Source organism: Cloeon dipterum, chromosome 1, assembly GCF_949628265.1.
Source record: "Cloeon dipterum chromosome 1, ieCloDipt1.1, whole genome shotgun sequence".
Lineage (NCBI taxonomy): Eukaryota > Metazoa > Arthropoda > Insecta > Ephemeroptera > Baetidae > Cloeon > Cloeon dipterum.
Window position 1 is genome coordinate 2,352,782 of NC_088786.1, and position 15,058 is coordinate 2,367,839.

Sequence of the window (15,058 nt, forward strand, 5' to 3'; positions counted from 1 at the left end):
TATTCATTGGTAATTTTTATTCAGATCAGCATTTAATTAAAAATGCTTGTTTTACACTGCCGCTGTTCCACCGATTTGTATGTGTCTCTCAGACACCACTGAATAAAAGTGTCTATCCTCTTTTAATCAAGTCAAAATTTGATTTTCATGCAAATATATTAAACGGAATGGGTATCCCAGGCTACGAAAGCTTGGTTGAATTTTAAAGAATTATTATAAATATTGTTCTAACCATTTAACAACAATTTTTGGCTAAGAGAGGTACCCTCGTACAAGAGGTAACTTTAAGCCCAAGGTTCGGACTGCAGGCAGGTAAGCCAAAATTGGCAATCGCGGCTTGGCTGTTCTCCCGCTAGTGGCGCAAGCAGCTTTGCCGACCATGACATCTACCGTTCTTTTGCACAAACTAAAAAGTCATTCCCAGGCGTTTGCTCCAGTCGACAACTTCGTGTGAAGATGGCGACTAGCGATGATGAGCCTATGGCGCTCTATGAAGTTTTTCAAAATTGTTTTAACAAAATAGCCAACAAAAATCCAGGTGAGTGCCGCACAAGAAGCCCCCCGCCTCCGCCCCCCCGATTCTCGGAGCAGAACGCGCCCCCGCGGCCCCCTCTGGGCCCCTTCGCATCCCGACGGCGTTTGTTGTCCTGTGGTCCAGGATCTGCTCCGTTGTTAATTTCGCGATTCTCTCAAGGTTCTCCTCGGGGAGACCGTCCAAAACGGCGTCAGACGCTTAAATTCGGATGCCGACGCCCGGGCGCCGAATTCTCGGGCCGAACCGAGTGGAGAGGCGAGCGCTCGGCCTGCTGGCCTCGGGATCATCCCCTTGGGCGCAACACTCGCGATTTCTCTGATCTGTGTTTGAACGTGATTGAGATGCCGCAGGCTTTGCTCTGCAGTTCCAATTTGGGCTGCCACCAATTTGCTGCCGATTGCACTCTTTCCCGGCCACTGCATTTCCGACCCGATGGACCGTCATTATTTTTTTTGTTGTTGCCACTGACACTTTCTCTGCGTCCGATTTTTATTCGCCAATTACGTATGTATCTGTGGAATTGGTCGGAAATTTAACTTTCCTGCGGATGGCACTGCTTTGTTTCGGCAACTGGACCTGGTCGGGAGTGGATTTGACTAATTTTTGCACTTCATTACCGTTAAAAAGCGGTTGTTTGAATTCTGCTAATGAGGTGCTCAAATTTATTCATCATCTCGTTTGGGTAGTTTAAATTGTTATGATTTCCGGATTTGTTCACTGTTGTGACACTCTTTGGCCTGTCACTGACCTTAGAGGCGCCAATATCGACAGTCAAGAGCACCGTATATTTTACAGAATTAGCATTTATTTTGGAAGCGTGTAAGACGAGCACTGTTTAACTTTAACGTGATTTTCGCGCCAAGCAATTTTGTCAAAGTGCAAAATTTCATCTTAATCAGCTCGCAAATGTTTTTCTTGTCCGTTCGCATTTTTTTCGTACAATAGCAAATTTTTCTCGTCAGGGGACCTTCCAAAATGCCACAATATTCACCTTTTCGAAATTCAAAATCACCAACTGCCCCAGTGGCCATCCACGTTGCCACCACGAAACCTCGTCCGTGGATTTTACGTGGATGAGTTCCACGAACCTATTTTGCCATTTTTTCTGGTGCACTCATTTGGAAATACTTTCCCTTTCGATATTTGACCATTTTTGAGCAGATTTAGTTTGAATTTTTGGGTTTTTAGGGTAAAATTAACGTCCGTGGAACTCACGTGGATGATCCCCAATTTCCCAAATTGAGTTTTTGAAGCTCTTTTTGTGCCTAAATTATCGGTAAATGAATTAAATGCTCCTCTAAAGCTGTTTAATTTAATTTTTTTTTAATTTTTTGTAAATTTTACTTCGTGGAAGGGTCTCCGTGGATGCTCCGTGGATGTTCCGCGGACGATCCACGGAACTCCGTGGATGCTCCGTGGAACTTACGTGGATGATCCCCAATTTCCCCAACTCGTGTTTTTCATTACTCTTTTGTGTCTAAATTATCAGTAAATGAATTTTAAGTGCTCATCCAAAACTAGTTCAGTTTTTTTTTTAAATTTTGTAAAATTTCCCATCGTGGAAATTTTTTCGTGGATGCTCCGTGGAACTCACGTGGATGATCCCCAATTTTCTAAATCGTGTTTTTAAAACACTTTTTGTGTCTAAAAATTATCGGTAAATGAATTAAGTGCTCCTCCAAAGCTAGTTTATTTAATTTTTTTTATTATTTTTTTAAAATTTTACTTCGTGGAAAAGTCTTCGTGGATGCTCCGTGGATGCTCCGCGAATGATCCACGGAACTCTCTTAACGCAAAAATGAAAAATAGCATGTATTTGAAGCAAATTGTTCAGTTCATGAGCTGCCCCTTTTCGCTTTTTTAAATTCATTAGTCATGTCATTCTTGCTTAAATTTCTAAATTTTGGAAATTGGTTAAGTGTCCGTGGAGTTTTCGTGGATGAATCCCCGGACACTTGAAAAATTTTTGGTTCGTTGGTATTTCCTATAGGTACGTTAAATTGTTAGTATTATTTAATAAACCATCATCAAAGTTTATGGCTAGCTCAGAAAACTCAATATTTCCAAATATATTCCGAAATCTACACTCGCCACCTCGCCAGAATAGCCGCAGCCGTGTTTCAAACTTTTGAAAAGCGCGCGCACTCTTACTGGCCGCAGCAAGCCAATGAGCGCTGCCGCTTGGCCGCTTGCCTGTTGCTGTTTGTTGACAGACGACCGCGAGCGCGCGGACGTGCGAGCCGAGCGCAACAGAAAAAGCCGTTGGACGACGCCGCCGCGTAATTAATGTCAGTTTTCGGCCGCAATTTCGCCACTAAGGCGACCAGCATCAATGTCCTTAAGTCGGTGATTGCTGTGAAATCTGAATCCTGTTCAACCCTCCCAGCAAAGATGCCGCAAATCAAAGGTAAGGACTTAAAATAATTTGTTTGTTACATCATGTTCTCGCCGCTGTTTGAAAGTTCAACTACATAAATATAGTTAGTTCAGTTTGTTTAAAGCCAATCTGTTCCGTTGTAATTAATTAATTGGCCGTGTTTTTTGCAGACCTGTGCCAGCGGCTGACTTTTAGTGAGACAACAATGCAATTCGAGCAAGCTGTGTCCTGAAACTTTGCGATCCCCACGCACTATGTATGTAATTATTGAAAGGATGTCTGGTTTTCAGCTTGGGTGCAAGATCAAAACAAGCTAACAGGTACACCGACACCAAAATTATCATTTTACATATATTTATAATCATCCTCTCTATGTCTGTGTCTGTAGGCTTGTATACTCTGGCTGTGGCAGATCAGGCCGAGGATGTCAAGACACGGTCATGGATGGGAAAGATGGGAATAGCTTCCAGCACGATGGATTCCAGCCTGCACTGAACTTAAGCTGCATTTTCCAGGTAAGCAGTTACATTTTTTGCGCAATAATGAACATGAATACTAACAATTTTAATTTATTTTTCAGTCTTAAGTCTGTTGGTGCTATTTATGACTCGGATGGAATCGACGTGACTCCGGAGCTCAAGACGAATAGCTATATAATTATGTGACAGGACTTGGAATGGAATTGCTGGACCACAACTCTGACGAAGATTGAGTGGTATTTTTGTTTTTTAGTGAGGCTATTTTCTAGCTCAATTGTTGTACTTCATGTTTAGAACATTCATTTTAAGGCTAATATCTATTGCATACACATACCTGTGTTCACTGTAATGTTGGTATTAAAATTAAATTAAATTCCAAACATTGTTTTAGTGAATACAGGTATGTGTGCAATAAATTTATGTTTAAGCTGGCATTAATTCATTTAATTTTCTTGCCAGAAACGTTTTGGCAGCTGAAAATTTTAAATTAAATATTTTTGATAGCCATTATAGGTTTTAAATTCACCATTTCTGTAAGCCTTTAGTGCTCGAAGTCGGCGTAGCCGTATACTTCCAATTTAAATTCCTATTGACTGAGGTCAAGGATTTAATCCTGCTGATGTATTTTCTGGGTTTTAAATGATTTATTTTGATTCTGAGAACCAAAATCAGTTCAGCCAATCTCCGAAGAAACATGGAAATAATATTTTTATTAAATCTGACGTTTCGAAGGTGATTGGCTAGACTGACTTTTGCGTTTAGTACATCAAATCAAATCAATTAACAAGCAGAGCACCATTTTTCGGGAGCAGTATTACACTAAGGGGTTTTCAAAGCTTGTGAATGTTAAAATTTTTCAGCTTTCTTAATTAATTGTCTTCTCTTGTTTCTCATAACCTTATGGACACTACTGTAAATTGATAAAATTCTTTGTATTGATCTATTGTTACTGTGCATGTGTCATCTTTTTGTAATCAAAATTGAATAAGAAATATATAAAAATTTTAAAATTCCAAAGAATGAATTTCATTTGCGATATTATTACCCAGAAAAATGAAACACGATCCACGGAAAATCCCCAGCGATTCCACGTAGCTGTTCCACGGGGAATCTTCATAGATTATCCCCGTGGAATCTTCATAGATCATCCCCGTGGAATCTTCATAGATCATCCACGTGGATACCACGTATTTCGGGCGGACAATTTCTACGGGGAATCCACGTGGACCATCCACGTGGTTTCCACGTGGGATCCGTGGATCATCCACGTAGGATCCCCGTGGAGTCCACGTGGAATGGCCACTGGGGTGTCTGTCAGATTTTTCAGTACATAAATAAATCCGATTTATTTATTTTATTTTATTTATTTATTCTCACATTTAGTCATAATAATACATGATAGTATCACAGGTCAATTACAAAGAAAGAAAGCCTGTGAGAATGGGCGACACTTCTGTTAAACAAGTAAATGAGACTAAAAAGCCGCTGTGTGCTAAGAGACCACTTTTTGAGCGGTACAACCTGCTTTTAGTGTTTTCAGTTTAATTGTTTGAATTAATTTGTTAATTAAATTTGTTAAAAAATACCCCGTCTATTTCAAAATGACCAGGGACGAGCATGGGTACACAACGCGCCGCATGCCTGAATTGTATATTGTGCCTCAGACATTAATGATCTCGCAGCAGAATCCATTTTCTAGTGCTGCAAATTTGTACAATGCTTTGCCAGTTTCACTGCGGCTTGTGTCAGCCTTAAAAGAATTTTGTACTTAAAGAAGTTTTATGATTCAGGTGAATTCTTGGCATTTGTTAAAAATGTATTATTTTTGTGTGTAATTTGTTTGTGCATTGCAATTGGGGGGCATATATTTAGAATTGTAACAATATCTGATGTATGACCCCGCTAAAAGGCAATAAAGATGATAATAATATATCTGACTTCAGCGTGTTAGTCCCATCTGGTTGCAAACAACAAAAACGGAAAATACAAAAAAAAATACAAAATTTGTATTGCGAACAAAGGAGAAATATGATTCAAGTTCAGATTGTATCTAAAATCTGTATTGAGATGGATCCAATCTAAAGGAACAAAAATTATCTACAATTCGTAAATTTTTCCTTCGACAAATAATAGTGATTTAACTCCTTGGCTCTAGGCACTGGATTTTTTTCTTGAAAAAGGTTAAATTTAATCCCTAACTTTTATTCTGTGGCACAGAAAACATATATCCGTGCAACAGAGATGGATTGCACAATTTTTCTACGGGCAAACGACCTTTAAACATAATGAATTTACGTTTGTTAGACCTCCCCCTTGGTGCAGCGTAGGTGTTGTACACGCCTTACTATAGGCGACGCGTAAAGTAAAGAAAATGCAACAATAGGTGCAACTAACGCACCCCCAGTGAGGGGCGAAGGAGAGGACAAAGGCACTTTGTACTAGCCGCCCCTGATTTAGATTTATTGCTCTGGTCAGAAAGTGAAGGCAACTCAGTGTCATAAATTTCCTCATTTTTTTTGTCGCCTTTTGGTTGCATGGTAAATTTTACAATCCAGTGAAAGTCTTTGTGATTTTACTCGCCGACCCCTGACCTCTTGGGAATGGAGTTTGTTTTCGCTCCATCTTCATTGCGCACTGAGTAAACACATTTTCGGCTGGATATTTGCATGCAAATTGCGTTGTACAATGGGTGAATGCGAATTTTATATGTACGGTCAGGCGATAAGAATTTCCATTCGAAACAATGGGATCTTCTTCTTTATGACGGAATTTGTCTCAAATTCTTGCCGAATAGCTCCGAGTTCAGCACGAAATATGAGATCTTCCTACATAAACAGACCATTTGCATTCTTTTCTTGTTGTTTTTCTTCTTTTGTATAAACCTCGCAATCAGAGGCAGGAGGCAACCAAAGGTGGATTATTCAATCTAATGCCATATGTGAGGAATAGAAAATCGACGAATTTAAGAGAACGATTGCTTGTATTGATCAAATTTTAGTACGCAGAAAATAATTTAAACTCCTTTTCTGACTTGTGCACGTTGGGTGAAGGTCGAGTTTTGTTTTTTAATCAATAAAATATTTTTGTAATAAATAGGGCGCCAGTTAGAGCCAAAACATGCCGAGAAAAATTATAATCTCAACTTTCGACCAGCCAATTCTAATTAGGAATAAATTAAAGTAGAAAAGTGCAAATGAAAAGGAGCAAACGTGGACATCTAGAAATGAATCATCATCACTCCTATAGCATGAGTAAAAGAATGTTATTTTTTTAATATTTTCCTTATAAATATGCTATTTTAATAAATATAAATATTTATAATCTAGAATAAAAATTGTTTGTGCCGGAATCAGCTAATTAGTTACAAAGAAGCAATATCTATATATGGATTTTCCTTATGATCTCATGAGTGTGTGCTGATTAAAACCAAAAGTTATCTTGACTCTTGACGAAAGGCAAACGGCACACGTTTGTATCTTTTGTTGGAATTTCCGGCCAACAAGGAAGAAAGGGCTTAGCGCAAATTTTGCTCATCTGCGCCTCCCTCGCCGTGATCTCGGCACAGCGAAGTTTCTTTCGCCTTGACTTGAGCACTCGAGCAAAATGAAAATAGAATTTAATGATAATAAGTCTGGCCAGTCGCCTCTGGCGAAATTTCCTCTGCTGGCAGATAATGCATGAAATGGAAATCTTACTCATCGCTCGCCGTGTGTGTGTGTGTCATTCGGCTCGCAGCGTATTATACATACTTGATTCGCGGCGTCGGATCGAAAATTAAATATTTGATTATGTTGCCAGGTGTTTGGCGCCTTATCTGCTAACCGCTTGAAATTTCTCGAGCACTCTTCAGCACCGATCATCTTATCCGCACACGATTACTTCTCTGCTTTTTTCTTATCACCGCCACGGGGCTTTTTCCATTCTTTAAAAAGCGACAGAGTTTTGTATCTCGCTTCTTCTCGGAGGTAATGGACGCGCGGTGTTTTCTGATGCTCATTATCAAAGCTGGCAAAATATCACTGACCTTGTTTGGTGTGGCCGGCGCATGCTCCGATTATTTCTCAAGCTGCACCATTATTTAGCTAAATTCATAATTTTTTTATTGCAAAATGTGACAGAGCAGGAAATTTCAGAATAAATTCGCTGCATTTCATTTCCAATGAAATATACTAAAATATAACAGAAAAATTAACTTGTCACACATGACGATTTTTTATAGTATATATTAAGTATTTAAGAAAGTGCGCTCCTAATGATTCTCAAATACCAGTCACTTAATGAGTGAATTTAAAATTAGAAAATTTGAACAATGATTGTATAGTCAGTCAAGTATCAATAGGTACAATCCGGTTTGTTTTCCTCGCATGGGAGCGGATTTAAAATTTAAATTCTGATGCAACCGAAGCGTGCTGGTAAAAATTTATGCAAATTGGCGTCGGAACCGGCACCGAGCGAGCGACACATGCATAATATATGTATAAAAAGCGAAGAAGGCGCGCGGATCAGACCGAGCAGAGATGTTTGCTGGCTGGTTCGATGCTGCAGCTTCTTCATCGTCGTCTCCCTCGGAATAAAAGTTACTGCTCTTGAGTGAATGTGTGTGTGTGTGTGTGGTGCCCCTTCTTCTCCCCCGGCTCAGCCATGTTCGTCGCACCCCCGACCACCCCCGCGCGATCCGCCCAGCCGGCAAGGAGCAAGAGTTTGCTCTTCTTTCTCACTCCGGCGTTTCAATTTTTTCCTATTTTCCAACGAGCTCATCTCGAAAAAGTTATGGGCCCCCTAAACCACACGGACTCTTCCATCTTTCCGGATAAAATGTCTCAGCCATAAATATCAATTGCGCACGCGGAGACTTTTATTTATTTTCCCGGTCTTTTTCCCCTTAGCCGCCATGCACTCACCTAGAAATAATTTTTATTCCGCCCGCCTGCCCGGCCAGCCTTCGGCCTTTTTGTTTTTGCGCTTGATAGTTTTCGGTAAGTAATGTACTGTGAAACTGAAAAGTCAGTGAGCTCGTCAAAATTGCCATTTCATGTTGTGCAAATCGACTTTTTCACGCATGACCGATACTCTGCCACTGATTTTTACTCCAACCAAAACGTCTACGCACTCCCAAGACAGCAGGCTTTATTTTGTTTGCACATTTGATATTTGTTGGAGTTCAATTTAAGATTTGAGAAAGACCAAAGTTACCTTTCTTGCCAGGCGAAATAAAAGTGCTGCTCCCGCATCGGCGTGCAAGTAACACATATATATTCGTATGTGATCATACGCGAGCGACTACATACACACACATTTACATACGAGATTGAAGTGCACATCAAATTTTATAGCCTGCAGTAAACAAAACAAATTGACGGCTGTCATAGAGCTGAAATTTATGCAGTATAAATACGTACATTCGTATAGCAGCGCAGCAGCATGGATGTGAATTGTATGAATGTTGGCGAAGAAAAGGCTGCTTTTGTTTGCGATTGATAAAATAAATATATATATATCGCGCGCGAGGCAGGCAGCGAGTGCGGAAAGTCATCGCGGAAAGGGGCAATAACCATACAGTAGCAGCGCGCATATATCCCGCTTGAAAAATACAGCGTAATGTAATTCTCGAGCGGCGGAATGCCGGTTGCCTGGATGCTGCATGGATGCATGGCGGCGGACAGCGTGATCAATCCGTCAAAATCACATAATGAAGCGGCGCCAGTCAGCCAGTCAGTCGGAGAAAGAGATGCACCTTTCCGCGCGCGGCGTCGCTTTTATTTTATTTCGCTTGCTTTCGATTCCCGCGGGCCGCGCTGCTCATTAATTCGCGCGTTTAATTCACATAAATTCACGCAGACGATTGGACGCCGAGGGCGGTTATTTCAGTTGCTTGTTTCTCGCGCCTTTTGTGTACACGCAGATTGGAAAATTCTCGGAATGCCAAACGGTAATTTGTGTTTGCTTTGTGTGTTACAGAGAAGCCAGTGTTTAATCCATCCTATGGCAACATGGACAATGGAATGGTAAGACTCCTTCTGCTTCCTATACTTTTATTCGTTGTCTTTACGGTTTTCCTATAAAATGCTGACATTCCTAAATTGTTCTGTCGTGTTTATTTTCATTCAATATGCCTAATATAAATCTTCGTATTCAAATATAATTTTGTTATTTAAATTATGAACTGTTTCTATTTAAAAAAAATCAGTATAGAAATTGTCACATATTTTTTTTACTTTCGGCAAGCTAAAAATTTAAAATTTCCGGTTTTGTTTCAGGCTTACTCAGGCAACTACCCTGGCAGCACGGGGGGCGCGCCAGGCGAGGGTTTCAGTCCTGAGACGCCCTACTTCAATTTCACGAACGCAGCAAGAAGACCCGGTGCGCCAGCCGGTAAGTGAACCTTAATTCGCGCACATGTACAAACCAACACACAATTACGGTGTGTGCGAGCAAAATGTGCAAGTACATATACACACGCTTATACATTACGGGTGCGGTGCGCATCGTCGTCGCCGTCGTTGTTGTTGTTGTGTTACATAAGGAAAGCAGCTCGCGGAATTTTCTCTGTGTTTAACTGTTGTTTGCGAATAAAACGAAATGTGGCCATAACTTAGCCAAATAATTACACGATAGTGAGCCTGCGAGTGCATGTGCTTGTTACTGCTGCCCGGGGAGATATAAAAGAAGTTGAAAAGTTCCTCGGCGCTGTATGTAACTAAGTTTTATGTGCGTCGGTTCGAATAATGAACTTTCAACCGATTGGAAGGAGCACGAGAGCAGAAGGAACGAAAGGATACAAAAAAAATCTCGTTAGCTATATAGAGAAAACTGGCAGTGTTTCGTGTTTCATGCTTGATCAGCAGGGAAAATTTCGTGCGTGCTTTTATTTATGTTTTAATTGCCCGCGGTGTAATAACGCCGACGAGATTAATAAGTGCGATAAGAGCTGTATAATTATATTATTGTCGGTCGGTGGTTGGTTCGGCGATGAGCCGAAAGGGTTGCGATGGGTGCTGGCGATAGTGCCCGACGTGACAAGCACCCATTTATGGATTTTGTGCGCGAAATTGCGCTCTCGTTCGCTCGCATCGCATCGCCCGGCCGTGTTCGTATTCGTACACACACCACAAGTGTGGAACCAGTTTAGCGCCGACCAATTAAAAATCGGCCTGTCCAATTTTGCTAATTAATATGCGGAATGTATGCAAATTTAATTGGAAAACTACTTCATTGACGGGATTGGGAACACACCGCGTTTTAAAAATCTGCTGCTCTAGTAAAAATCCATCGTAACTGTAATCTCCGCCATGGAATGCTCTGCTTGGCAGTTTGATTTATACCAATTTTACGACTATGGGTTTTCTCGTCTCAAACCGCCAGAATTGTGCTCTAGTTCGCAAAATATTTTCCAGTTGAAATTTTATTCCAGTTAATTTAAAAGATATTTTTAGGCTCGAATATTTACTAACCCAAATATTGATGCAGTGACATGGACAGTGAGCTGATTTATTATTGTATATTTTGTGGGGGCGGCGAGCGATTTCTTCATAGTTCACCGTGGCAACAACACTCTTTCGCACCTACATCGATTGTGTGTCGGCAACACAAAAAAGCTATTTTCAGCACACGCACGGAAATTTCATTTTGAAATCGCCGCAGCGCTGGCGACATAACGTTTATATGAATGTATTTGTATCAGAACACATTCCGAGCCTTGACGCGAGAGCTCTGCAGACGATGACGACAAATCCAAACATTTATGAATTTGGATTTATTTATCTCGAATGATTTACTCTTGTTTATAAATTGGAGCGATGACGACAAGACCGATAAAATAGGGACGACACAGATAAAATGCTAATCAAACAACCTTGTTTAAACTCAAAGTAATAATCACATTTGCTACAAAAATTTCACTATAAAGATATAACGAAATGCCCAATAATTATTGTTATGCATCATTCATTGGGGTGGTCTTAAAAAGGATGAATAATCAATACAATGCTGAATTTACGTAAATTTTATTTTCATATAGTTCACGGGGTATAGTTGAACTTTCTCGATAGGAAATTCACCAGTTGCATAAACCCTCAGTGTTCGAAGCCTCCAACTGATGGCGCCACCGTATAATTTCTTATAAATTCAGTTTTAAGGCACTTCCGCTGCGAATGGCTGGACTGATTTTGGTTTTCAGCAAATGAAAGCATAATTAGTAAGTGAAGAACCCACATCGGCAGGATTGAGTCTGAAATCGCAGCGGAAGTGCCTTAAAAATAAATTTATTACGAAAGTCTACAGTGGCGCCATCTGTTGGTGGCTTCGAACACTAAGGGTTTATGCAACTGGTGAATTGATGAATAATAATTTTTTACTCGAACTTTTGGCATGTGCACACAAAATTGGTGTATATAACCATACATTCCAGTTAAAAATAACATTATCACATAAGGAAAAATGTCTCGAAAGGAAAATATCAGGTTTTTCCTGCGAATGAATACAAATTAAATCATTGTTGTTGGCAAAGTCAAGTGGCACTTAATTATTTTGTCAAGCGCTGCCGCCATCCTCTTTGCAAATGTGCAATCTGTTTACATGCTATAGTTGTGCAGGGCGACGATTCGCCGAGCTGGTGGTGGAGGTGGTGGTAGTGGTGCTTCTTTTCGCTCTCTTGCAGCAGCAACAGCAGCTCCGCTGGTGTTTATAATAATATCCGAAGACGCCGGGGCTGGTGACTTCCGCCGCCGCCGTTATGGTGCTCACTGCATTAAATAGTGTCTCTTGTACAGTAAACACACTCGCTGTATACATATATAAAATTAAAGCCGCCGCGGCGACGCATTCATATTGGAAAGCGAGCGCGCAGCCTTCTGGACCATATCATTCCCGAGCAATTATTTGTTTTCTGCCGACGCCAAGACGACGAAATAAACGACGACAGCGCACTTTTCTCTCCGCCCCCAGCCATAAATCCTTTTCCAACCCGCCGACTTATCTGCACTTCACTTGTACGCGATGGAAAATTTGCTCTTTCGAAGAAACGATCGAAATTCGCGTGGCGGTTGATGAACTCACCCGCCGCCGCTATTATTACTTATGTCTTGCTTTTTTTTATTCGATCCGCGCGGCAGATGACTCTCTTTTTAGAGATTTTGCACCGATTGCGTTTCATCTTCTTGCATTCGGAAAATTGGCCAGCGTTGTAGCTGTCGGTGCCAATAATGAGTTGCAAAATACATATTTCTGGAGCTAACATTATATAGCTGTAGTGCCTCTCTGCAATTTGATGTCCTATTTTTAAATTGTTTCAAAAGTTATTTGTGAATTTAAAATTGATGATTTTGCAGATTTTTACGCTTCTTAAACATTACAAAATCACCAGATTTCTTAAAAAGGCTTGTGCCTTTCATTTAATTAAATAGGTTTCAATTTTTTACTCTACATATTGATGTTTGGGTTATGATTTATTTTTCTTTTCTTGAGGCGCTGATTAAGTGTCATATAACTTAATCTCATGAATCTGAATCAAATTGTTTGGTCGATTCGTTGAAGCTCCAGTTAATTCAGCAATAATGCAAGCACAAGGGTCCCGTTTAAGTTAAAAAAAGCGCCGTCATTTCGTGTTCACTCATATTTCAATTAAAGCAAAGTTTGACACTCTCCAATGTGCACGATTTCTGACTGAAAACAAATGAGTTCCCTCAAACGCAGTTAGAAGAAATTTCATAGCTGGTGAGGTCAATCGGGTGTGACCCCATAAATCTGAAGGTGCGAATTAAATTATTACCGCGGCTCGCAGATAAAGTGTTGAATTTATTCCTTACGATATTATTACAGCAGACATTTATTTTCGGTACTTTTGTTTCGCCTGGCTATATATGGCCACGTATTTTCTCTTTTGCGCCGAGAGTTCGCGGGGGGTATCGTTTTACATCATACTCACTGCGCGCCGCAACTTTTGCCAAATACACACACGCGCATTTTTACGAAGCGGACAACAGTCGGACCATAAATATAATAATTACACGCCCATAAATATTTCTAAGCTGGAGAGAAAGAAATTAAAGTATCTCGTGTTGCTCTCGATTTTTCTTGATCGATCGCCTTTGCAGATTACGCCCGACGCGCCCGACGAACGAGCGCTTCTTACGGCCCATATGTGTATCTGCTCGCTGTACATTTATATTACCATCAGGGTTAGTAATTTTAATCGTTTTTAAAACAATATCTCGTATATGTGCGATAGAGCTCTCATCCATACAAATTGTTTGCCAACCAAAGTAGATCGGGTTTGACCAAGCAGATCGCAAATCCCCTAAAACTAAGAGAAAGTCAGACGCAAGATGCCCACAATTCCTGACCCTGGCCAGAGATGCTGCTGGACGGCGCTCATTCAGTCCAGCAGGCTCAAATTTGCCGCTTCAGCCGTACACTTAATCACGCTGCGTGAGAGAATCAGCAAAGAAATGAGTCGCACGAATAAAAAGGTCACTTGAAATGCGAGGAGCTCGCGCGTATTTTGTATAAGCCGGAGGAAAGTTCGTGAACCGGAAAGAGTGAAATATGGCGACATTAATCCTGCTTTTGCTTGGTCCTTGCGGTCTGAGAGATTTCGATACTCAAAAACTTAAATTACTCGCGGCTAACTGTGCGTTGTTAAATTTACATACATAACATACGCCCAGCGCAAACGATTGCACGAGTGCGCGAACATCTGGAGTTTTCCACGCGTGCTTATGCAATAAGGAAACTTCGTGTTCATCGCTGATCATGATATTCGATTAAGTTAAAAAAAACTTTGCTAATTTGTCACAGTTGGCAAGGTTTGTTGTCAAGTTTATCACGGCAAGATAAAAATAGCCGTTATTGAGATTGGAGGTTATCTCTAGACACAAACTTCCATTTCGTAGGATATCTTGTTACCTGGCGCAAGAAAGGTTATAACGCCACTAACACGCGTTTGGAGACATTATATATGTTATTTTTGTTAAAAATACTGAATTGCGCTATTACCGCTTTGGTGTACGTTCTTATAATAATCTATTCTGCGAAAAAAAAATCAATCATGATGTTATGTAACCAATATTTTTTAGTTATATTTCATTGGTACATTCTTATAAGTCCAGCCAATTCAGGATGAATTATCGGCTGGTGCTCGTTCAGCTGCTACATCAGCGGCAATTTAACAGAAAAAAAATTAAAAACGTGCATGGTAATTTTTGTCTTTACAAAATTACAGTGTACATAAAATATTACAAATAATTAGTTTTTGATTATAAACCTCGTCGATCTTGGGCTGCAAATGCGAACCGTGAAGAAAGTTTTTTGAAAACACTGTTTTGGCTCGCGTCGAAGAAAGGATTTTATAATATAATAAAATTGCTTCCATATAAGCGTGTCCAATACAATACGATATGGAATGACGCGTCTAATTATGAAAAGTTGTGCGTCAAAAAACGACGTTTACACATTTCCCAATCGCCACATCACTCGCTGAAAACTCGGCATACAGATAACACAAAAATTAGCTTTTATTGTGCGCCCCTTTTTGATTTAGGAATTTCTCTGCGGCGAGCGAAAGGCTCGAGGTCTTAATTAAGCGACGAGGTGTTACCTGCAATTTTTCACTCCTCTCTGAGTAGCGCACACATTAAGGTGGTGGCCAGGCCATTAGTAGAGATGCGCGAA

At 40.4% G+C, this 15,058-nt stretch overlaps 1 protein-coding gene and 1 long non-coding RNA gene across 15 annotated transcripts in view; both read left to right on the forward strand.

Moving 5' to 3' along the window:
* The first annotated feature begins 413 nt into the window (after positions 1-413).
* The window catches only part of da (daughterless), a 107,945-nt gene continuing 93,300 nt past the window's right edge, over positions 414-15,058 (forward strand). For all 14 annotated transcript variants that reach the window (XM_065476305.1, XM_065476304.1, XM_065476310.1 and 11 more), the window contains exons 1-3: positions 414-538; positions 9,350-9,396; positions 9,649-9,763. In XM_065476305.1, the coding sequence (XP_065332377.1) occupies positions 457-538; positions 9,350-9,396; positions 9,649-9,763 (244 nt within the window). In that variant the 5' untranslated portion in view covers positions 414-456. The remainder of the gene's footprint in view (positions 539-9,349; positions 9,397-9,648; positions 9,764-15,058) is intronic.
* On the forward strand, positions 2,749-4,399 carry LOC135946537 (uncharacterized). The gene is made up of 4 exons (XR_010575523.1): positions 2,749-2,942; positions 3,083-3,232; positions 3,301-3,427; positions 3,493-4,399. It is a non-coding gene; the product is annotated as an uncharacterized LOC135946537 (long non-coding RNA).